At 36.1% G+C, this 25907-nt stretch overlaps 1 protein-coding gene across 1 annotated transcript; it reads right to left on the bottom strand.

The window, feature by feature from the left end:
* Window positions 1-1304: 1304 nt before the first annotated feature.
* Window positions 1305-24546, bottom strand: Sh2d1a (SH2 domain containing 1A). Its single transcript, XM_047535398.1, has 4 exons — window positions 24338-24546; window positions 8044-8107; window positions 3336-3480; window positions 1305-2479 (listed from the first exon to the last, which is right to left on the bottom strand). Exons 1-4 carry the CDS (start codon window positions 24472-24474, stop codon window positions 2442-2444), a joined length of 384 nt encoding a protein of 127 aa, XP_047391354.1. The 5' UTR covers window positions 24475-24546; the 3' UTR covers window positions 1305-2441.
* Between the last annotated feature and the right edge of the window lie 1361 nt (window positions 24547-25907).

The raw sequence follows: 25907 nt of genomic DNA, 5'->3' as shown, positions 1-25907 counted from the left end.
ATTATCAATAGACATTGGATTCTGAGCTCAATAAAATAAATCAAATAAAACATGAGCTAATGTCAAAATATTCTTAATAGATTTGAAAACATTTCTAACATTTAAAAAATTTTCTATCCATTCTGTACCAAAGAGTACCTTAAATCCAGCCCTTTATTTATACCAGAGGACTTAATCAGCAGTATCCTCTGTAGACTTATTCTACCTGTGCACTGCCACGAGGTTCCCTGCCTGTAACAAACAATTACCTAAGCTTGTCTCCCAGCTGACCTTATCTCTTAAGAACAAATTTAAGAGGAAATAAACTAGTATTTGATAAGCTGTCATGCTCCTTGTGGGCTTGCTGACATTTTTTTTCTAAAGAGAGGTGTATACTTGAAAATAGATCTGCATTTTTCTACCTCGACTCAGCATCTTACCAGTTCATGTTAGCATGGCAATATTTTAGACATGGCAAGAAAATGACCTTTCTGTATAGGTGCAACCTATTACATACTGAGAAATAATAATGATGCTCATGTTGGTAATGCAAAAGTGAAAAAAACTTGATGAATAAAAGATAAGGCAAAGAAGATAGGATAGGCTCATCAACTGGAAAGTTTGACAATAGTAAAATCAGAAAAGCACTTATCTTTTCCGGGAAATCAGTCCGGTAAGATAAGTAAGGTAGCCTTCATGAATGCTTTACTTAGTTTATTAATTAGCATCTGTCTCTGAATATTTTTAAGGGAATATTTTAAGACAAGTTAGGTAAATAAAGAATCCAAATACTTTATTAGAATGCAAAAAAGCTCTAATAATTGTAGAAAGCTTTTTCCAAAAAAGAACCTCAGAAAAACATGCAAATATCATTCATGTTTTTAAGATTATTCCAGAATGAACAAGTTAGAGAAAGTAAAAAAATACATGTATTAAAAATTTAAATGCAAACTACAAATAAAGTTTATTTAATCATATAAGTTTTATTCTGAATGTAGGCTTTCTGAATTCCTTTACAAGTTAAAGCAAGGCTCTTACTTCAAGAAATGATGAACCACCATGATGCATTACTGTGACCATACTCCACCTTTGCATTCCCATAGCATCCATGTTAAATACTCAAAAATTAGATCTAATCAGCACACAAAGAGTAACTCTCTCAACAGTTCACTAACTCCTAATAAAGCTCATGACATTCATGTAAAATGAAGAATTCCAATATATTAGTTTACAGTTATCAGCTTATAGTTTTTCCTATAGACCATGGGCCAAAGTATTTGTGGTGATTCTTTCTAACTCTAAAGACAGATCTACCTACACATTGAGAACCTCACTTAAGTACTTTGGAACTTTTATTGTGGTTTTTTTTTTGTCATTTTTACTTTCCTTTATTGTCTTTTATTATTATTGTCTTCTTGTCCAGCTATACAGTGAATTACCTGAGGGTAGGGCCCAGGTGTTTTTACTTCTGTATCCCCAGTGCACTATTATGTTTGTTGAGTGAGTGAATTCTGGGAGCCTGGAAGCAATTTGGCATATAATCAATCACAAAAGTAATGAATATATAAATGTGAGAAGAAAATACTGCATACAATTTTGATTCTCACTCAGGTTTCAATCATTCGGAATTGTTAAAAATTAACATGCCATAAGCTTTCCAATGCTTTATAAGGTTACCTAGTAGGGAGACTGCTTACAAATCAGTTAATCATGAGCCACAGCTGTTGAAGAGCCCCTTCCAAATGAGTGTTTACATGTAGTACAAACAACTGGGACAGAGAAAAATGAAAAGAAAAATCTGGTCATAGAATTTCAGATATAATCTCAAAACCTGTAAACCAATAAACATTTAAAGCATAGGATTTTAAACTCCAGATTTGTCTGTGAAATTTACTGTCCAACATCAGAACGTGGCAAGAAGTTTTCTTTCAGATTTAAATAAAAATTCTTTATGCTTTAGTATTTGTTTTAGCATACTTATTCATAATTCGCAAAAGAGCCTAGGACACCATACCAAGTAGAGGACTGCATGTGACAGAGATGAGGGACACCAACATCTTTCTACCATATAATCAAGCAAGAATTTAAAAATTGGTAACTATCATATAATATTTCACTAAAAATGGTGCTTTTAAAAAATATGGAGGATTATTTTTATTTATACTTGGCAAGAACTGACATTAATCTATAAAGTATTTGTTATGCTTTAAATTGTCTCCTATTTGTAAATATAATAACTAAAAATAATCTAAGGAATTATTTTTTCCCTATCCTCATTTCAAAACTTCTCATTATCTACAATATCCATTTCAACTTTAACATCAGACTTGATGCTTCCAACACAGGACTATGATGATGTTAGAAATGCATTTGTAGCTCACTGAACTGTATCATCTGCAATATATAAGACTTAACATATATTTAAATTATTGAAAATAAAGTACAAGATGTTTTATTTTTCTTCACGGTGCTTTCAGGCAGACATCAGAATCTCTTCTTCCTAGTGAAAATGAATACAAAAATCAAGAAAAGATCAATTTACAAAGTATTACAATTACAGGTTAACTTGTAAAATTTCCAACAACTTGAAACTCACAATGATGCAAAGCATTAATAGATTTCAAGCAACTATTATTTAAAGCTGAGTTATAAAGACTGGCATATTGAGCAGAAAAGAACAATTAGTTAATTTGTGGCAGTGGAACAAAAACATTTACTAATTGAATTTCCTTTTCGATAATAAAATACAATTCATTCTAGCACCACCAATTCAGAAATAAGAACCACATGGACTAGGCTAACGTTAGCCTTTACATTCTTAAAGAAAAAAAACCAGTGAACCAGGCAATGGTGAAGGACAGTCCAGGAGTTCTCTGAATTATCCCATCTTTCAAATTATGTCTGGATGACCAAAGTGAAATGGTACTTACATAGCTACAAAAGGGAACTGCTTCTCAGCCTTTTGGCTAAGTTCAAGTGTATATCTATAAAAAGGGACTGAAAGAACAAGATGGGCCAAAAGAGATTAAAATGTCATATCATCTTAGGGCTGGGAATGTAGCTCAGTGGTAAAATGCTTGCCTAGTATATACGAGGCCCTGGGTTCAATCCCCAAGTACTGCAAAGAACAAAATAAAGGAGTGTGACTTTATGGGACTTTTTATATTTTTGTAGTTTTATTAAAAGCTTATAGTATAGCATGTTGAAATTATGGCATATAGTCACCTCTCTTGATTTGCTGGCTACATCTATTCATTGTATTTTTGTTATAGAACTTGCAGTTGATTACATGGTTATGAATAGGCTGACTCCTTAACAGCTTCCAAACCCTGTAAAAAATCAACAGCAAACCCTACCTGTAGTACCCTGTGTACTTCTAGCTGAGGACTTCTTCTCAACTGGATATTGCAGAGGTATTACAATGCCTTGATCTGGCTTCTGAAATGCTGAAATGAGATTTTTTATTTTCCGGAAAAATCTTTTATGTACCCCAGGTGCTGTCTGGAAAATAAAAGGCCAAGCAAATTATTTACCTACCTCATAATACTACAAAAAGGCCTACAAAATGCAGGAGGGATGCTTAGAGAAGTAACATTTGTGTAACTTCTTCAAATATTTGAAAACATAAAGAAGGAAAAACAACATCCCAGAAGAGCTTACTTTGGTTGGTTGAATTTCCCTGCAAGAAGAGCTAATGAGCTGTCATTTCAGTTCTCCCTAGGGTGGTATTAGTTTGTACAAGCTCTTGCTCATCGCCCTGCCCTTCCTCCCTGCTACCCATCGTACATCCTGAACCTCTAAGGGTATACAGGCCATTACCCACAATGAATTCAGCAGCAAAGGGGATGCAGTTAAACATAGAAAAAGCACAGATCCTACAGGTCATTAATAAAAAGCCTGAGGAACCCCAAAACAACCAACAATCCCTTGTCCCTGGCATTATTTCACAATACAAAATACTACAAAGGAAATTAAAAATTGACTGTTAGGATATACACAACGCATGGCTGGTTAGTCCTCATACTCTTTCACTTCCTGTGTCCTGCTTCATCCTTCACATTAAAATTTTTCTTCTTTGGGAAACTTCTCTATCCTCCCCCAAACTGCTCTTTCCATTAGCACTGCACTGTGACAAGGTTTCTCTGTGACATGAAAATGAAAAGCTATATAAGGTCACCTTTATTTATTTGTTTTTAAGGAGATCATTATTTGCAGGTGACTATTGAAATGTTTTTCTTCCCTAACATCAGTTCCTTTGCAAAGATACTGCCTGAAATCAACAACAATTTCCCATAAAAGTTTATGAGCCAAGCTTTAGTTCGAAACTGTCATTCTACATAAAATAAAATAATATTGCTACGAGCAATTGAACAATGACTAGTTTTTTTCTTTTAGAAAGTTACTTTTTGGCTATTCTATCTGGAAATTATTTGAGGTGGAAGCTGTTTGTTTTTTAGTATTTAATGAGAAAACATGAAGACTGGCATGCAGACTTCTATCAAATAGACAGTATGCTAGAAATAACTAGATGGTCCATTCTAACTCTTGGTCATTTCCTACGTTGGGGTACGTAATTTTTCATTGAAAACACTGCAGAAGTTCTTTTAGCTCCCAATTAATGTCCATTCATATGTTTCTAGTAGATGTGGAATAGTCTCCCACCCAGCTCAACCTCTATGTTCCAGACACCTTCCTAAGACTCTATTGAGACTTCATCCAAAGCAACACGGTTCTAATAAAGTCAGGGTCAACACCAAGAGGAGAAACTGCACTCCCCTCTGTGGAAAGACTTCAAATCACACATCTTTTTAACTATTCCAGTGATTCATAAAACCATTTATCAACAGAAGCATCATTTTTATGGGGACTGATTATCCATGCTGACAGAGAAGAATGACAGCACTGCATGTGTATAAATAATTTCAATTTGGAATGCAATATTTCCTTAGCACATGATTGACCTAATTTATAGTGTTTTGCTTAGACGAATAAGTAAAATTATTTAGTATCCACTGATCTCATGATCAAATACCCAGAAAAGCCCAAAGGCACTAAAGTTGGCAGGGAGAGGTCAATACATTCTTTACAACGTACTGCTGATGATTCACATATTAAGAAACAATAGTGGGCTGGGACCTGTGGCTCAGTGGAAGAGTGCTTGCCTAGCATGTGTGAGGCACTGGATCTTATCCTCAGCACCACATAAAAATAAATAAAATAAAGGTCTATCAACAACTAAAAAAATTTTTTAAAGAAATGATAGTTAGCTATATATAGAATTTTTTAAATTAACAATTCAGCAAATTTTTAGCCTGAGTCACAGGAGCTAAGTTAATAGCTTAGACTAAAAGTCTACCTAAAATTAAAATACACATAATATTTGTCTTTTGTAATTAACTGGATCCAAGTTTCAATTTCATCCCACTGCTCAAAACAAACCTCAGACTTGCTTAGATTTCTAGCATAATCTTTTCACAAAGGATGGCATGTCACTGCCACGATTCTTCCTGCAGAGTGGCAAACTAAAATGTTGTTCCAAAAAGCAGTATAAATATCTATCATTTATCCAATTTTGAAATATATTTACCACAAAAATAGTACCACTGACAACTCTCATCCTGTCACTGAACTCAGCTGTTATTCAAATCTGTACATTTCCCATATTGTCACCTCTTAGCTATCCAAGGAAACATGTTTTGGATCACAGCTGGTCTTCAATATGCTCTAGAGAAATTTTTTCTAGTCAGGTGATATGAGCTCCGAGAATACACACTAGTTTTATATTCACCTTAGCAAAACACAAGAGGGCAAATTTAGCAGACAGAAAAAAATGTAATATGCATTTCAAAAATTAAGCAATTTTTGAACTGTTTTGTATTGGGGGATAATCCATGCCAATCTTCTGCTCTCTTGGTGCAGATAATTGCAATATCATTGTATAAACAGGGTCAGATCAAACAGAAGGAGGAGGGGTCTTTATGTTCAATAAACCCTCTCTTTAACTTGATCACAAGGGTGTAACAATCTGCATATGATGTTATGCTTGAAATGGAGGAAAACACGTTTAAAAACAAGGTTGTTAAACCCTAAGAATCTAAGATCTTTCTGATCTGAAAAGCATTTTTCAACAACTAAAGTGTACTTCTCTAGAGACAAGGACAATATCTAGTCAAATCGTGTGTGTGTGTGTGAGTGTGTGTGTGTGTGTGTGTGTGTACACACGCATATGTGTATATATATATTTGTAACTATCCTTCATGATAAATGAAGTTTAATTTCTTATTTAATATCTCTGCAGTGATACAGAGAATTTCAAAAAATAAGCAGGTATAGTTTTGATTAGAAATGATATTGCTTTTCCTTTAGTTAGTAGTACAGCATTAATTATCCTAGTATAAAGTAACAGTGTATTTGAAAACTTGCCCTAATACATCTCAATAGTTCAAAATGTTTGTAATCTCTAATTAGTACTTTCAAGTTTACTGATGAATTTGTAAAGCTTCGAGATTTTAATTTTTTTAAATGCATACTTTAGAGTTTCCTAAATGCATAATCTAAGCTCTTAATAAAGGTTGATATTAGCACTTAGGTTTCCAAAAGTTCATAATGAAGTATTTTCATTATAAAGATGGACAGCAGTAAAGAGAATCCATAGAAAACATATGTAATTGAAAGTTTCAGTAGAGGCCTCAGTGATTGATAAGAAGTGATATACAATACTATGGAAATAGATTTCACTCTATAGGCATTTCTTATAATGGTACGGTGAGTTTCAAACATTTTCAAAGTCACAAGAACTCTTGTTCTAAAGAAATCTTATTCTGAGCCCTAGATCATAAGTAAAATAAAAAGGGAACAGCTCAGATTGAAGCCAAGATAGGTACCAAGAAATATACCTACTTACCTCCTCTTCTCCTTCTGCACCCACCCCAGAAGCCCCAATGTTCCAGACAGATGAGCGCTAGGATTTTGTAGGTCATATATTAAAAACACAACAATATTTCCTCTTCTCTATTCCAACTCTCCATAGGCTTCCATCAGGGCTCAGCTAGGCATGCTGCCTCTTTACACACAGCATCATTTTCCACCCTAATACTTGGAAATTCTCTCTTTGAACTTCCAGGTAACTTAGCACCGGGCTAATATAATCACTTTGCTCAGCAATTTTCAAGAGTTCACAGTTTTGCAGGTTCACTATGTGACTGACCCTATGGCTAAAAAATTCTTCATATGCATTATCTCAATTAGTCCTGAAAATGAGTCCTTTGAGTATTTTCAAGTTCATTTTACAAATGAAGGAACTGATTCACAAAACAGTGAAGTAACTTATCCTAAGTCTCAGACCTTTGGGGGAAGAATAGAGACCAGACCTGAATGGAACTTGGATGTACTTGACAATGAAGCCCACTGCTGTTTAATTACATGTTATATCTCTGAAAGATTTTATAAACTCCTAGAAAAGAGAAATTTGTCTTTTTTTAATTCCCAACAGTACTAAACTTCTATTGGGGTCATTCAGAAAATGTCTGATTTAATTATTTTATTTTTTCCTTTTTCTTTTCTTCTTCTTTTTTTAAACAGGGATTGAAACCAGAGGTGCTTAACCACTGAACCACATCCATAGTCCTTTCTTTTTATTTTTTTCAATTTTGAGACTGGGTCTGGCTAGGTTGCTGAGGCTGACTTTGAACTTGAGATCCTCCAGTCTCAGCCTACCAAATTGCTGGGATTACAGGCAAGCTCCACTGTGCCCAGCTATTTCATTGACTTTTATAGGCTTTCTGAAACTTCATTTAGGCACTAAAAGTTTGATACAATCTTTCAAGTTTTTTATCTTTCCCCAAAGTCAAACCACTTCACACAATGGTGGCTGAACAGGACTGGGACCAAAATTCTCTAAAGATTTCTTAATAAGTCATGAAAATTTTTGGATAGAAGCTTTAGTGATTTAAATATGATGAATATTTTGATAATGTTTAATATGACTTCTCTTTTATAAAGCCAACCTAAATTTCAAACACCTCCCGATACCCACAGAAGCAAAAGTAAATAAAAGAGCTATACCTCAGCACTCCAAGAACCTGTTTCTGTCTGGGACACTCGGTATGTATAAATGTAACCTTGATACCTGTGAAAGAATAAATGTCCATTACTGAAAATTCCAAAAGAACAATGAATGCTCCAAATTTGAGTTTACTATTATATATAAATGTCATATATACTACGATACACAAGTATGGTGCCATTGTATTCATAGGAAGCAAAGGCCAGCGAATCTACCTTGCTTACATATTGTATATGCCTAAGTGCAGCTTCCAGAGAACCTTCCTTCTCTTTCCATGTTTTTTAAAAGTGGGAATTCACACTTCTAAGGATTTTTCTAGTTGGTAGACTGCTTGGATGGAAATGAACTAGAGACCTGTTGTAATTGATAAAAACCATAATTTATTAAATAGGTTTAACAAACTATAGTCTTATTGTTTTTAAATATACAGAGGGCCATAAGGTGAAAATTTTTCACTGGGATAAGGACTACCAGGCCCACTGAAATTAATAGGAATATTGATATTCTTAGTTATAAAAATAATATAATAGTAATATTATAAGTATATAATACTGTAAGAATATAACTCTTCTTAAATTACTATTCTTTATAACAGTAACATATTACTAAATTACTCTATATAACATATTACAATATACTAGTCATAGTAATTGGAATTTTAAAAGAATCCTGTACTGTGAAATATTATTCAGTCTTAACAAAGAATGAAATTCTGTCATTTGCAGCAAATGGATAGAACTGGAGGACATTACATTATGTGAAACAAGTCAAGCACAGAACGACAAACATCACACATTCTCACTTATACGTGCAAATAAAAAAGGTTGATTTCAAAGAAGTACAAAATACAACAGTAGTTACCAGGGAACAGGGAGGGTGTGGAGGAGGGAAAGAGTTGAAGAGGGTAGATAATTAGTACAAGGATACCATTGAATAGAAAGAATTAATTCTAATGTTCTATAGCATGGCAGGATAACCATGGTTGAAAACAACTATAATTGTATATTTCTAATTAGCTAGTAGAGAAGATTTCACATATTCTCAACATAAGGAATGATAAATGTTTAAGGTGATGGGTGTGCCAGTTACCCTGATCTGATCATTATACATATTGTACACATGCACTGAAATCTCATACAGTATCCCATAAATTTGGACAATTATTATGATTCAAATAAAATAAGAATGTGTTAATGAGAAAAAAGGAGTGCTACTAATGTATTTGAAAAAGTTTTTCATTTTAAATGCAGTCAACAATCTCCCTCATTATTTAGTTTATATGCATATTGCATATCTATACAATTGGTTTCTATTATGCCAAGATTTTCACATGTTGCTCAGCTGCCATAAAATATCATAGACTGGATGACTTAAGCAGCATAAATTTATTTCTCATACTTCTGGAAGTTAGTAGCCCAGGATCAAGTTACCAGGAAGAAAGTTTTTATTCTGAGGTCTTGTCTCTTGACTCGTGAGCAGCCGACTTCTCCCAGTGTGCTCATGTGGCCTTTCCTCAGTGCATGAGTACAGGGAAAGAGAGTAAAATCTCTCTCTCTTCCTCTTCTTACAAGACCACCAATCCTATCAGACTAGGGCCCTACTCTTATACCTACATTTAACCTTAATTGCCTTCTAGAAAACCTATCTCCAAATACAGTCAAATTGAGGGGAACTGATTGAAACATGTTTTAGGGGCACATAATTCGGTTCATAGAATTTCATCCCTAGCCCCTTGAAAATACATGAAAAATATATTCATTCCATCCCAAAAGGCTTAACACATTGCAGCATCAACTCTAAAGTCTGAAGTCCAAAGTCTCATCTAAATATCATCTAATCAGATATGGATGAGATTCAAGGTACTATTTACCTCAAAGCAAAATTTCTCTCCTATGAAACCAGACAAGTTACATGCTTCCAAAATGCAAGGGTACGAGAGACGTAGGCTAGATAATCCTATTCCAATAGATGGAAATTAGAAGGAATAAAGGGATGAGAGGTCTCAAGCAAATCCAAAATATAGCAAGACAAATTCCATTAGAACTTAAGGTTACTGAATAATCTTTAGTTCAACACACTGCCCTTTAAGCCCATAGGAATAACAGAGTCACCTTCACATCTCCGTGGAGCCGCACCCACCCCACTTTGTTGGAGAGTCAGCCCTGTCCATGCATCTCTTTCAGTCCTCAGTATTGCCCTTTGGCACAACTAGCCTGTGCACTCTGGTTCTGTTGTGGGAGTGGTAGCCCTGGTGATTTCTCTTTTTTGGGGGGTGGGTACCAGGGATTGAACTCAGGGGCACTCAACCACTGAGTCACATCCCCAGTCCTATTTTGTATTTTATTTAGAGACAGGGTCTCATTAGGTTGCTTAGTGTCTTGCTTTTTCTGAAGCTGGCTTTGAACTCACAATCCTCCTGCCTCAGCCTCCTGTGCCACTGGGATCATAGGTGGCGCCACCACACCAGACTAGCCCTGGCGATTTCTGAATTGCCTTCAGGTCATTCTTTCCTTTTCTTGAAGGATGAAGCATGTTTGCAGTCAAATAGGTCTGCCATGCCGTCTTGTTCCTTTTGCTACAAACTGTCAGTATCTCTGTAATTTGGTCCAAACTTCTTCATGGATTCTGCTGAGATATCTAGTTAACATCATGGATAATCTCCTTAAGGAGTGAGTACAGTCACACCCTTGATGTTCTCTTCAGAATAATTTTCCTCACTTTTTTGCAATGTAAATATGCTGAGAAGCTGGGCACAGTGGTGCACACCTGTGAATCCTAGGGGTTCAGGAGGCTAAGGCAGGAGGAGCACTACTTTGAGGCCAGCCTCAGCAACTTAATGAGACCCTGTCTCAAAATAAAAAATAAAAAGGGCTAGAGATGTGGCTCAGTGGTTATGGGCCCCTGGGTTCAGTTCCCAGAGGTCCTTAAGCACTTAATTTTTGCTTACCAATTTCTTCTTCAACTCACCTCTCTTCTTTTGCATTTTACTATAAGCAAACCAAAGGAACCAAGTCACCCCTTAAAAACTGTGTTTAGAAATTTCAGTTCAGGGAGCTGAGAGTGTAGTCCAGTGGTAGAGCTCTTCCCTACCCTATGTGAGCCTTGGGATTCCCAGCATGAAAGAAAGAGAGAAAAGAAAGAGAGAGAGAGAGAGAGAGAGAGAGAGAGAGAGAGAGAGAGAGAGAGAGAAAAGAAAGACCTCAAACAAATATCCAATTATCCAATTTCATTGCTCACAATTTTATTTTCCACAAAATACCAGAACACAGTTCAGTTCTTTGCCAGTTTATAACAAAGATCATCTTTCTTCCAGTTTCCAATGATATGATCTTCATTTTCACTTGAGACCTCATCATAATGGCCTTTAACATCCACAGTTCTACCAAAATTCTATTCATTGTAATAGGATTTCTCTAGAATGCATCCAAAAATTCTTCCAGCCTCTACCCATTAACTAGTTCCAATGCCACTTCCACATTTTTAGGTATGTGTTACAGCAGCACCTTATTCCACAATACCAAAATCTGTGGTACTAAACTTGTTTGCTATAACACAATATGGTAGACTGCGTGACTTAAACAATTTATTTCTTAAAGTTCTAGAGGCTGGAAAGTCTACCATCAAAGTGCCAGCAAGGTAGGTTTTATTCTCAGAACCTTTTCTTGGCTTGTAGGCAGTCACCTTCTTGTGGTGTGCTCCTATGACCTCTTCTTAGTGTGTGACCTTATAGTCACCAGTCCTATCATATTAGGGCTCTATCCTTATGAACTCATTTAACCTTGAGTACCTCCTAGATTTCCTAACTCAAAATACAGGCACATTAGTATCAGAATTTAAACATGAATTTGGGGGGAACACAAGTTCATAGCACATGCATTATCTCCTTTGGATCCCACAAAAATTTTACAAGCTTTATATTATGAAATTCATTATAAAGAAACTGAAATTTTGAAAAGTTAAGCAACTAAAGCCAGAGCAGAAATCAAGTAGCAAAGATAGGACTTGAATCAGACTTGCTTCTAGAGCTTGGGTTCTTGATCCCTCCTGCAATGGATAAAAATTTATTTTAGGATATGTGGTAATGCTATTGAATTTGCCTAATAAACTTCCCTAAATTTTAATATTTAAATTTATTTTAGCTGGTAAATAAGAACATAAAAATTACATATATTGGACTGGGTTTGTGACTGAGTGGTAGAGTGCTTGCCTAGCACATGTGAGGCACTGGGTTCGATCCTCAACATTACATAAAAAATAAATAAATAAAGGTATTGTGTCCAACTACAACTAAAAATAATTTTAAAATAAAAATTGCATGTATTAACAGGGTAATGTGATGTTATGATACATGTATACATTTTATAATGCTTAAATCAAATTAAACATGTTTATCTCCTCAAATATTTATTGTTTCTTTATGTCAAAAACTTTCAAAGTCCTCTCTCCTAGCTCTTAGAAAAGTAAAACACATTATTGTTATCTATAATCACCCTACTGTGCAACATGCCAAAACTTGCTCCATATTTATTTGTAACTTAGTACCCACTGATCAACCTCTCCCCATCTCTCCCTCCCCCACCTGTGTTTCCCAGTCTCTGATAACCACCATTCTACTTTCAGTCTCTATGTGATCAACTTTTTTAGATTCTTATATGAGTGAGATTACGCAGTACTTGTCTCACTGTACCTGGCTTATTTCACTTAACATAATAATCTCCAGTTCCATCCATGTTGTCACAAATGACAAAATCTCATTCTTTTTACGACTGAATAGTGTTCCATGTGCATATGTACCACATTTCCTTTATCTAGACATCTGTTTATGGACACTTAAGTTGTTTCCCTATCTTGGCTATTGTGAATCATGTTGCAATGAACATGGGGGTGCAGATGTCTCTTCAACATATTAATTTCATTTTCTTTAGATAGATTCTTAGTAGTTGGATTGCTGGATCATAGAGTATTTCTATATTTAATTTTTTGAGGAGTGTTTTCCATAATGGCTGTTCCAATTTATACCCTCACCAACAATGTGCAAGTGTTCCCTTTTCTCCACATCCTCACCAGCACTTGTTATCTTTAGTCATTTTAGTTATAACCATTCTTATTGAGTGAGGTAATATGTCATTTGGTTTTGATTTGCATTTCACTGATGATTAGTGGTGTTGAACATTTTTTCATAATTTGCCTAACAAACTTTAAATTCATTGAAAAGTAAGGTAGACTTCATACTGAATTATTTTAAATTTTGAATCTGAATATGAATGTGAATTAATAGAGTTTTATATAATATAGTTTCTATTTGTTATTTATATATTTTTTGCTTTCAGGGGTCTTTTTTTTTTTTTTTTTTTTGGTACCAGGGGATTAAACCAGGGGCTCTTAACCACTGAACCACATCCCCAGCCCATTTTTTCTAAATTTTGACTCAGGGCCTCACTAAGTTGCTGAGGTTGGCTTCAAGCTCACAATACTCCTGCTTCAGCTTCCCAAACCACTGGGGTTTCTGGTGTGCACCACCATGCCTAGCTCTATTTGTTGTTCTTGAGCACATGTTTGGATCAACAGAGATCTTTGGTTAAGACACACTAAAATCTGGTTAAAAATCAGTGTTTTTAAAGTTAAAGATGATGCTAAAGTATTACAAAGACAGGGTCATGCTTGAGTCAATGACCACATTTGCTTTAACTCCCTTATAAAAGTAAAAGTCTTTAAAATGTGGGTTAAACACTATCCCTTTAACCAATATTGATCAGCAAAGATGACCTAAAAAACAAAGAAATACATCTAAAATATTCTAATCAGGTTCATTTGATTTCTGACATTGAACAAAATGTCAACTTAACTGCTGGTGTGATCATAAGACATGTTTCATTTTAGTTATGAAGATTTGTCAGAATGTGTAGATCATATATAACATGCTGAATAAATATAAAATATGACACTGTTAAAGTCTTTTTGTTTTATTTTGTTTTGTTTGTAGCCATGGAAATCTACCATAAAGCCCACTTATTTTAGTAAATCCTATACAGGGAACAATAGATTTGATTACCATTTTTCACCATTGAATTTGAAACATAAGCTTTAAGTTTCTTTCTTTAAGCCACACAGCAAAATGGAGATGAAAGTAGGGAATCAACATAGGTCTTTACTTTCCATTTTCCCAATGGGAAGCAATTAATGGCAAAAATTTAGCGACAAGAAGGGTGGTATGGAAATGCAGTTTAAAATGTCCACAACAATGCAAGTAAAATGGTAAGCAACTGGCTTCCCACATTCTAAAGCAGTGAGTGTCTAAAACATACAATGAATCTATTTCCTTACCATCATTCAGCCTCATTTAGTCAAAATAAATGACTCTGTTTTCAAAATTGTTTCCTAACGAATCTGATCTTATCTCACTTTCAGTTAAGCAGCAGGAACCTAAGTACCACTTCAAAAGTTCTTACCTCCCTCAGACTCTGAACAACTTGGTGTCAATGGCACACAAAATTTCTCATGATTAATGCATCTAATATTAACAATATCCTCCCCCACCCCACCACCACAAACCTCTCAAATTTCTGAATGGGTAAAATAGTTTTGCCCCTCAAATGAGCCAGCAATTCATGACTTCCATTTTTAAGTCACTTAAGTAACTGACCAAGGATCTCCTGTAGCCAATTCTCATTATAGTATGTCATGGATGGAAGATGCAACTCAGATTGCATTCCTAGGGTAATAGCATTGGCATCACCTAGGAGCTTGTGGAAAATGTAGACTCTCAGACCCTAACCCAGATTTGCTGAATTAGAATCTGTATTTGAACATTTCCATGGGAATTGTATAAACATTAAAGTCACAGAAGAACTGATTAAAGTACAAAGAGAATGTCCATGCCTTATTGGCAATATTGATGATAACTTCCCCAAAGTCAAACTGGCCTATTTCATCTACCCAGGGTACTTCTATACCATCTCTCCCATAGTCACTCAGTGTATGCTTTAATTTAATTTTATTATAATATATGCTGAAGTTTTGTCAATTGTTTCAGTCTTCATAGAGACATGTAACTGAACCATTTACCTACTTCTTCCCAAACCTAATTTCATAGTTTTATTTTCTATAGCTTGTAGTACGAAAAGTAATTATTTGTTTACTGTACTGGGAATTGAACCCAGGGGCACTATACCACTGAGCTACATCCATAGCTCTTTCAATTTTTTTTTTTTTAGTTTTTGAGACAGGGTCTCATTAAGTTGCTGAGGCCACCCTCAAACTAGCCATCTTCCTGTATTGGCCTCCAGAGTCACTGGGATTATAGGCATGTACCACTCTGCTTGGCTCCCTATGAGGTCAAGTGACTAAAACAAAATTTTAAACAAAAATACCCCATAGAATTATAATTTTGCACTTTATAAATAACAAATCAGAAAAATAAGATTACACACTTGTAATCCCAGTGGTTCAGGAGCCTGAGGCAGGAGGATTGCAAGTTCAAAACCAACCTCAGAAATTTATCAAGGCACTAAGCGACTTAGTGAGATCCTGTCTCAAAGTAAAATATTTAAAAAAAAAGTGGGGATGTGACTCAGTGGTTAAGTGCCCCTGGGTTCAATCCCCCGTACCAAAGCAGGGTGGGAGAGAATGTAGTGTAATTTTAACTTTCTTTTCCCATTAATTTGTTTTGTGAACTTGTTGATAAGTCTGGAATTTAAAATTTGTCATGAAAAAACCCAGGAAATGAATAATTGGTAGAGATCCATGGAATTTTAAAAAATTGTTAGTATTATTTTATTTTTATAATTAATATTTTGTATTTTAATGACCACATGCTTGTGTTTATCCTGTCTTTGCTGATATTAAAATTTGTCTGTATTTCATCAAAAGCTGCCCCTAACCCTCTAAAAAGTGCTCAAATTAGAAATACATAAGAAGAAAACCATTCAACTTATTTCTTATTTTCTCAGTGGGTCAGTGTGGGGTCAGATCATGATTTCAAACTGACAAAACCACATCAATTCCTTCCCAGTTACCACTTCAAGGACTACACAAAAGAAAAGAAAAGGCTTAGCTACATCTGGCTTCTTTGTGACACTGCAAATAAAACAAGCTAGTTCCCTTACTGTCTATACTAAGTAACTGTAGGTACAAAATCCAAGGCACAATCATGTGATTGATTTTTTAAATAAATATTTTATATCCAGAGGAATAATAACCTATGTAAAACCATCATCTTTGAGACTATGTTCTGATTCGAAAGATTTCTGAATTTCCTACGGTGAAAATTTCTTTCACAGTGAATCTGAATTTTTGGAATAGTCAAAAGTCATTCAGCTTCAAAACTAAAGGTAAAACTGTGTAATATCAGTTTTGGTAAGTCAGAACAATAAATTTAATCTCTTCTCCCTCTGAACTGAAACTAAAGTTTTATTTATGTACAATTTTGATAGTTTAACTTTTTTAACAATTTTGTATAGATATCTTACTTATACTGGCCAACACTTATTAGGTAACCTTCTACATATGAACTCATGTAATAACCCTTGTAACAACACTATGAGGTAGGTACTATTATTATCTCCATTCCCTGTTTTATTGATAAGAAACCAGAGGCACAGGAAGTTCAACTTGCTTAAGGTAAAATATCAAGTTAAGGGTCAGAACTGGGATGCATATTGAGAGGATCTAGCTGGGAGATTGGGTTCTTAACTGGCATTCTATGATGCCTCTGTGATACAGGAAGGAATGTATTAATAGATGGGTCTTAAAGGCAATTCCAGAAGCATAATTCTCAAAAAGAGAGGGAATTTGCTTGGACATAGGACTGGAGTTGTGCACTGAGGGAGAGTGCACGGGAGGGAGCCAAAGGAAAAAAGCCAGGTGAGGAGCCCAAAAGAGGTCAACCCAGAATACCTACTTTGCTTAAGCTAATGACATCTTCATACTAATTTTGCAACTTCAATTTTACATTATCAACCAAAATCAGCATTTGGTTTAATTGCCTGTGAATTGCTTATTTGGTGGTTTATATATGGTAAATGTGAATCCTAGGCTGGTATTGAAGCTCCCTCTGCCATTAATGAACTGTGCTCAGATAATTCCAAATAATTTTGGTAACACAAGTTATCATGAAGATGTGGCACCAATACATATATCCAACAAAATTCAAAAACTAAATGCAACTTAAGTTGTAGTTTCTCACTAAATGAAGTTAAGTTATAATGTCAAGTTCTTTGCCACACTGTTCCCCTCTATGCATTATAACTGATAAGCTGGAATTTCATTTCATCACTGCTCCTCCCCCATTTCTCCAGTTATTTGATAGGCGCTTTGTTCCTGGTCATTCCTTTAAATCTTTTTCTTTCTCCTCCTCCTCCTCCTCCTCCTCCTCCTCCTCCCCCCTCCTCCTCCTCCTCCTCCCCCTCCTCCTCCCCCCTCCTCCTCCTCCTCCTCCCCCTCCTCCTCCTCCTCCTCCTCCTCCTCCTCCTCCTCCTCCTCCTCCTCCTCCTCCTCTTCTTCTTCTTCTTCTTCTTCTTCTTCTTCTTCTTCTTCTTCTTCTTCTTCTTCTTTTTCTTTCCTCTTTCTTCTTTGTTCTTTCTTCTTCTTTTCTTCTTCTTCTTCTTCTTCTTCTTCTTCTTCTTCTTCTTCTTCTTCTTCTTCTTTCCTCTTTCTTCTGTTCTTTCTTCTTCTTGTTGTTTTCTTCTTCTTCCTTTTATTTATTTATTTTTGGTTCCTAGAACTTGAACCCAGGGGCACTTGACCACTGAGCTACATTCCCAGTCCATTTCTATTTTTTTATTTTGAGACAGGGTCTCACTAAGTTACTTAAGGCTTCACGAAGTTGGTAAGGCTGACCTCAAACTTGAAATCCTCCTGCCTCAGACTCCAAAACTGCTGGGATTACAGGCATGCACCACCATGCCTGGCTCCCTTTAATATCTTAAAAGACAAAAAGATAGTTATACTTTTACCTAAACATACATATGTCAAATGATTTTATTATGAGTCCATGAGGCAAAAGAACCATAATAGCTTTTTTCTAAATCTTCCATCAGATAAGTAGCAAAGTCAGTTATGTACAGAAGGATGATAATTATGAAAGTAAGTTGTCTCTTCAAGCTAATATATAAAATATTTTAAATTAGTTTTCCTCTTTATACCATCAGTTAATCCCAGTGGGCAGTCAGGTCTTTCCCAATGGCTATATCTACAGAGGATAAGAAGGGAAGAAATGAGAGGGAACACATGCACCTCAATGAGAAGAAACATGATATACCTAGAAAACAAAAGAAAAAAACAATAATAGATATTGGTGTGGATGTGAGGGAAAGGGCACACTTTTACATTGCTGGTGTAGTTGCAAATTGGTGCAGCCACTCCGTAAAAATAAAAAAAATAATTAAAAAATACAAAGGAGGAGGGGTCTCTTTTTGAGGTGGTAAGTTCTCTACCACCAGCCCCAAGGCTAAATGAACCAGACTGGGGCTCCAGCTTTGGGTAAATAGATGGTCCAAATGTCCTCCCAATTAGACTCTAGAAGCACTGTCCTCAGATCCTCATGCTACTGGAAGCCTGAGGTCTACCAGGCATACCACAAAAATGCAAGTCCTTCCTTTTAGTCTTATAGGCTAATAACCTCAATTTCTTACGTACTGCTTTTTTTTAATTAGAGCTTCATAGTTATTCATAGTTTTGGGGTCATCCTGACAAATTCATACATGCAAGGAAATTGATTTCAGTTCATGATCCCCTCTGTTCCCTCCCCCTTCCCCACTCCCTTCTCCTTCCTCTACTAGACTTCCTTTTGCTCTTCTATTAATTTGTATTTGATTGGTTCTTAATGTAATTGTATCCTTTCCTCCTCCTTTCCTTTATTTTACTCTAGCTTCCAAATATGAGAGAAAATATTTGACCTTTGAGTTTCTGAGTTATACACTGGTTTTTATGTGAGTGGAATCACATTGAACCAGCAAGCTGTGATTCCATGTTTCCTATTTGCTTCATATCAATTTTTCATTAAGTTCTTCCTGCCTACCCAGAATTTGGATTGGATTGGAGAGGTAGGGTCATTTCCCATATCCAATTAGACTAGTCTAAAAAGTTTACAAAACAAGTTACTTTTAAGTCTAACTGGTACTTTTGTTCATTTTCCATAGAAATTACCCTTTCCTGTACCTTTCCTGTACATTCTGTGCACCATCAGGTATGCTCTCTGCACATTGACTTTCTCTGAATTCTCACAGCCCAATAAGCAATGCACTTTTTTTTGCACTCTTTATTGCACTCTTTATATCCCCATTTTAGATGAGGAGATTGAGGATCAGAGAAGTTAAGTAGGCCTGTAAACTGCTACTGCAGCTTACAAGGAATAGTGGGCTAAACCCTGATCAAAAATTCTAAGAATTATCCTAGTCCATTCAAATTTGAGGAAGCCAGCCTAGCCTCTCCTGAGACTTCCTGTTCAGGAAAGAGGGAGGTTCTACAGGGAGGTTCTACAAAGGACGTTGGAGCAGGGTCATATAAATTTGGGGATTCCCAAGGTAATTTGAGTGCATGGTCCTGCTTTAATGAGAGCAAATTGAGGACACATCCTGTTCATATTAGGGAGGTCTGTGCTGTGGGAAACTGATCTGATAGACTGATTAAGATGTAAAATGAGCATTTGTTTGATCAATAATCCTACAGCTAATATTCCACCTCACAAAAGCAAAACCTCAATATAGAAGGGCAAATGTGCAGGGAAAATGTAGGGGAGTTGGGATGCAGTTGGTTTTATTTTATTTTACTTTTTTTGGTATTAGCAAAAACATGGACTTTCTAAGCTATGAAATAAAGGAAGAAATCAAACACAGAGAAAATTAGTATTAGATTTTGTCACTAAAAGTGTTAATTTTTTGTGCATCAAAAAAGTAATGGCAAACACCACACTGACAAAGGGTATCTGCAATAGATCAAGAATTCGTGTGTATGTATAAGTGTACATAGACATAGATATAGAGTATATATTATATATACATATGTATACATATAGAAATGTATGTATATTTATATTTATAATGTATTAAGAATTATAGCAGTCAATTTTATTATATATTTGGTCAAATAAGTCCTCAAGTGTTCAATAGGATTCCTAAAATGAGTGTCTTGTCTTCTAAAGTAGTTTCTAAGCAACTTTCTTAGTAATTCAGTTTGAAAAATTGTGCTAGAACCTAAATACAGTACATTAAATGAGAAAAGTACACAAACTGTCAATTCATGAATGAAAAAATACAGCTGCATAACCACCACATTAAAAGACACTCAATTGCTATTCAAGGAAATCTAAAAAGTGAAAAATAAAGTGCAAATATAAAATAAAGAATGAGACACCAAATTTCAAGAATTATTTTTTTAACAAGAGTACCCATTTCTAGGAAGGGTACAGTAAAACAGGCACTCTCATGCATTACTAGTAAGTATACAAACTGGAATAAAGCACTTAGGAAAAAAATATTTGGTATGTATGTAAAGAATCCCAAACCATTCATATTTTGTGCTCTCAAAATTCCACATCTGAAAATTACATAAGGAAATAATCATAAATACAAGGAAACCTTGTGCTCTGAAATATTAATCATGATAAATTTTATAATTTAAAAATGAACTGTTCAAATGTCCAAAAATAGGTGCCCAGTTAAGAAAAATACAATATGTTCAGTAGTTAGCTGAACTATCATGCAGCCACTAAAAATAATGCCTTAAAATATATGAGTGGAATTTTTTCATGTTCAGTGGGAAATACAGCAGAATACAATATCATAAAAGCATACCCATGCTTGGAATTGCAATTTATCTTATTAAAATAAAGAAGAATGCTCACTTAATTTTCAATGGCAGTTGTCATTAGGTTATTAACTCTAGATGATTTTTCCCTCAGTTCCATTAATCTATGTTTTTCAAATTTTCTATCATCAATAAGTATAAGTCTTTTAACAGACTTATACAAAAATCAAAATTTATTTAGAGAAAATAGTTGCAAGAAAAACTAGTCATTTGAAATGAAGGTGAGCAATTCTATCAATAGGAAACTTCTTCTTTAGTGCCTTAAGAGACTTTTTTTTTTTTTTTTTGTGGTACTGGAGATTGAACTCAGGGCCTTGTGCTTGCAAGGCAAGCACTCTACCAGTTGAGCTATCTCCCCAGCCCTTGAGTGACTCTTTTTTAAACCTGATCAGAAAGAAAAGCCACATCTGAGAGCCATGATCAGAGGGTTCAGAACTGGGCAAAGGGGCAAGAATAGTTTGAGAGTACAATTTAAAGTACAGTTTGAAAGGCATTTGAAATTTGTATCTCATCAATAAAAATACAGAAACTAAAGCACAACTAAACCTTCTTGATTAATAGGAATAAACAGTGGAGAATGAGCAAGCATTCTGGGTAAGCTCTGTAATCAATACATGTTTATTAGCTGTACCTTGTTGTTCATGCATATATGACAAAATTTACATTGTTATTTCTACTGTTTATCGTAGGCATAAATGTTTTGGTTTTAAATGAGTTCATAGTTTATTCCAAAATAAAATTTGATTTTGTAATTACTGTGTAGTGTCCAAAAGAAGGAAGGAAACATTTATGTTCATCTAAAGGAACACTCAGCTCAAATAAGTTGAGAAACTCTGATAAAGGCATTGTATCACTGTCTTCCTTCTGCAGCAGTCTGGCTATTGCCGTAAAGCCCCATAAGACTTTGAAGCCCCAGTGTGCCTTCCATTCTGAAGACACAGTAAGACAACTCCCAACTTCCCTGCTATTTTCTGCTCCTTCATGAGGAGGATTTCATGGAGAACTCAGAGTCAAAAAACTGCGTTTATGCAAGATCCATTCTACGTAGAAACTTGAGTGTCTGAGAATTTCCTGCCAGCCTAAGTTAATTCCTCATGTGGTTCTGTCCTACATGGTCAAAAAGCTAAAGGCCTCCTCTTGAATATTTCACTTATTGCAATGCTTTGCAGACATTAAGACATAAATTACTATTCCTGTTTTATAAATATGGAAACTGAGGCCCAGAAAATTTGAGTAACTTCCCATACCCTGGCCTTCTGATATCAGTCCAAAGCTCTTTGCAGTAAAGAATAGAATTTGCCCGAACAGTTCATTCATTTAATTCAAAAATATTTGCTGAGTGCCTATTAGAACCTAGGAATGTGCTCCTGGTACCAGAAATAATGTTTCTGCTCTCATGGAGATTACATTTTTGCCTGAGAGCCCAACAATAAATAAGTAAACAAGTGAATGTCAGACAGTTTGAGGCCCCTTGGAGAAAAAAATAAGAGTGTGACAGCAACAAGATGAGGGCACTAATTCTAGATAGGGTGGTCATGGAAGTCCTCTCAGAGGAAAGAACCAGTTGAACAACTATGTGAACCAAATGTATATTTGGCAGAAAGAACAATAGCATAAAAATCCTAACTGGGAACCACGCGTAATGCTTTTGAGAAATGGCCAGGTGACTGTTGAGGCTGAATCCTTAGATTTATCTTGTCACACACTGTCTCCTGCCCTCTCTCACCTGCTCAGACTTCTTTTGAATCCTCACTTTTCCTCTAGGTTAAGGAGTTAAGGAACACATTACCTCTTTCATCATCAGCTTCCCTAAAACAGCTTATTTTGCTTGCTGATCACGCCGTCTTTTTTGTTGGGGGAGGGCGGTACCAGGCATTGAACCCAGGGCCCTTAACCATGGAGTCACATCCCCAGTTCTTTCTATTTTTAATTTTGAGACAATGCCTCACTAAGTTTCTGAGGTTGGCCTCAAACTTGCAATCTGCCTCAGCCTCCTGAGTTGCTGTGATTACAGGCATTCATCACTATTCCTGGCTTCCTTCATCTTTTTTTGATAAGAAAAAGAACATAAGAATCATAGTTGGTTTTATTGCCCTTCCTTGGGCTCCTCTTAAGGAAAACAATCATATAAGCAAAACATCAAGATGCAAGTCTAAGAGATTGAGTAGCTTCCACGTGTTCACCTTGAAGACTTTATGACAAATGTACTTAAGCATGACCTGATAACTGCCACAAACAAGACTTGACCATTTTCAAACCAACATACAAGGAAAATCCTCTACCACCGGCCTCAGTATATAATCTCTCTTCACTGATCTATAAAGCACTTCAAAATCTTGCTGTGTATCATCAGATACTGATGTAACTACCAAGCATTTTCCTTTGTTTTGTTTCTGTCTAGATCCTACTGTGCAGGACTGGTGTTTTCATGGGTATTCTTATCCTACTGACAACAATAACTGTGCTAGGTCATTCCATACAAATATGCCCATGAGAACTAAATGAAATCAACTGAAAAGAGAAGGATATTATAAAAATAATATCAAGAGCTTATATTTACCAAACATTTATTATGTCTCAAGTCCTATGCTCATTTTTATGTGCATTATGGAATTTAATCATCACAATCCTATAATATACATTATAATATAGTATCTACTTAATAGATGAGAAAACTGAGGGTCTATGAGATTAATTTGCTGAGGTCACAAGCCTAGCATCTAACTAATGCAAGTTTAGGTCTCAGAAATGCTCACTTCTACAGCACTGGAGCAAAGAGATAGGCACATCTGATTCAAAATGGGCCTTAGACTGAGACATGCCTAGACAAAGAACAAAGCTGAATCATAACAAGGGTGTTTTCCCCTCCACGCTCTTTACAACTATTGTCAGTCCTAGCTTTTATCAAGAAGGGTCTTGTTTCTGAAACGTCCTGCCCCCCCACACTATTCCTCTAAATGAAGCTAAATAAGCAGATTCAGAGAGGTAGTTTTCACACACACACACACCACCCCTCAGCATTCTGACTTAACCAGTATTGCATTCTTAAAATAATGGACTCCTTTCTGCCTCTTCCCTGAATTTGATGCTCTTCCTTTGGGATAACACTTTCAAACCCTTTTATAGAAAGCTGGAAAGCTGGAGAGAGGCCTTTACTTCTCTCAGAAGCTGGTGACCTCTACTAGACATCAAAACAGAAGTCCAAAGCCCAGGTCTTTCTCAGAGTGAAGGTAAATTTTAGACAATGTTTGCCCACTGTAAAGGCAATACAGCCACCACAAAAGACCCTAGTGAAGTCCATCTGGAAAGCAGGAGGCTTAGGGGACAAAATCTCCAGAGAGAGACTTCGGCCAAAGCACCTTCCATCATTTCCCTGGACCAAACCCAGGGGCCATGAGATGGGCCTTGGAATAGACCTCTGTGTGCTTGGCTTCAACCCACTACCACCTATACCCTTGGCAGGCTCAGGGCATGCCACAATATACTTACAGCACACACAGGCAGTACACGCCTGGGACACTCTCGCTGTCCCTCAGCAAATAGCTGCCATCCAGCCCTGTGGCGAGCAGGAGCTTCTCTCCAGTCTCCCTGCTAATTTTCCCATGATACACAGTCACTGCATCCATGACCTGGTGGACTCTTGAGTGGGCCCAGGCAGGGGACTGTAAAAGGGAGATATCTCTGCTGCTGCTGCTGCTGCTGCTGCTGCTGCAGCCAGGCACAAGTCAGCCACCTGACTCCCAGTTCAGCCACATGTGCAAAAAAGAGACAAGCGCCCGAACAACAGGATGTTGTCTACCTGCTTTAAAACCTCCTTTTCACACTTCAATTAAAACCAGCTCAGCAACTTAGCAGCTAGGTTCCTTCAAACTTTCCACAAGGCTTGATGCCCTGCTCTCCAATATAGGGTTCATATGGAGAGGAGAGGAACATTGGAAATAGGACCTTACAAGATTTGGACTGTACTGCTTGTGTAGCCCTTGTGCTCTGAAAAGAGTGCTTGGTAATGCTTCTGTGCTTGCATTTTCCCACCAAGACCCCTGGGGATGATTTTTCCCCAAAGGGGTTGATGATAGAGGCAAGTTGTGTATGTCATCGTGTGCGACAGAAACAATGATAAAATGAAAGACCCAGAAGCTCTAAAACTAAAACACCAAAACTATAAGTATACAATCACTACTGAACATGGCCATGAGGCTTCTGTAACATCAGAAGTCAGAGGTGAACAGCAGACTTTGTCTCCTTCCTCCTCCTACCTCATGAACAGGTTATTTTTTTTTAATTGTTATTGTTTTCTTGGTGCTGGGGATGGAACCCAGAGCCTCACAGATGCTAAGCAGTGAGCTATACCCCTGGTCCATTGAACAGTCTTGGTCCTGAACATATACTGATTTTTCTTGACACCTTATCCAAGATCCAAAAATACTGATTGAGGCACAAAAATCAAAATGCATGTGCAGATCCAAGCACAGTGACACATGCCTGTAACCCCAGCAACTCAAGAGGCTGAGGGAGGAGAATCACAATTTCAAAGCCAGCCTCAGTAACTTAGCAAGACAGGAAAAATAAAAGCATGTGCAAAACTGTTCCAAATTTATCTATGTAAAAGGCCTTAGATGAGAGAATACATCATTTCATTGGTACTTTGTGTTTATGTGGATGTGGTTGTGCCCTTTGGTGTATAGGGCTCAGATTTCAGCATTTTGGCCACATAATTTGTTATATATCATTTTGCAAGTGTTGATGACTATGTTGTAATTTTTATTCTCTGTCATTTCTAGAGAATGTTTCTTCTACAATTAATGCTAAACTGTCATTTAAAAAAAAAAGCCTTTCAACCTTCATTTCCTTCTCTTATATAAAGTGTTGCTTCTATTTCAAAATATGCTAAGTAATATTTCCCAAAAATGTCCTCCACTTTTCACCAAAATAAGACTTTATTTAATGCTTAAAGCTGAACAGCTTTATATGTGTACCTTTAGATTATGTAATAGACTTTTTAAAATTGGAGTTTGAAGAGCTAAGCTATGTTGTCTGTTGTATTGCTTCCACTGCTTCA

This window comes from Sciurus carolinensis, chromosome X, assembly GCF_902686445.1.
Source record: "Sciurus carolinensis chromosome X, mSciCar1.2, whole genome shotgun sequence".
Classification (NCBI taxonomy): Eukaryota; Metazoa; Chordata; class Mammalia; order Rodentia; family Sciuridae; genus Sciurus; species Sciurus carolinensis.
The sequence above is the reverse complement of the archived record's forward strand: the minus strand, read 5'-3'. Positions and strand labels throughout refer to the sequence as shown.

What these genes read in the sequence shown, in the direction of transcription:
- Sh2d1a (XM_047535398.1), bottom strand. Translation starts at nt 24,474, where the DNA reads ATGGATGCAGTGACTGTGTATCATGGGAAAATTAGCAGGGAGACTGGA. An exon ending in GTGTACTGCCTGTGTGTGCT is followed by an intron (nt 8,108 to 24,337) that starts GTAAGTATATTG and finishes ATTCTTTCACAG; the next exon opens with GTATCAAGGTTACATTTATA. An exon ending in AAGTACACAGGGTACTACAG is followed by an intron (nt 2,480 to 3,335) that starts GTAGGGTTTGCT and finishes CATTTTCACTAG; the next exon opens with GAAGAAGAGATTCTGATGTC.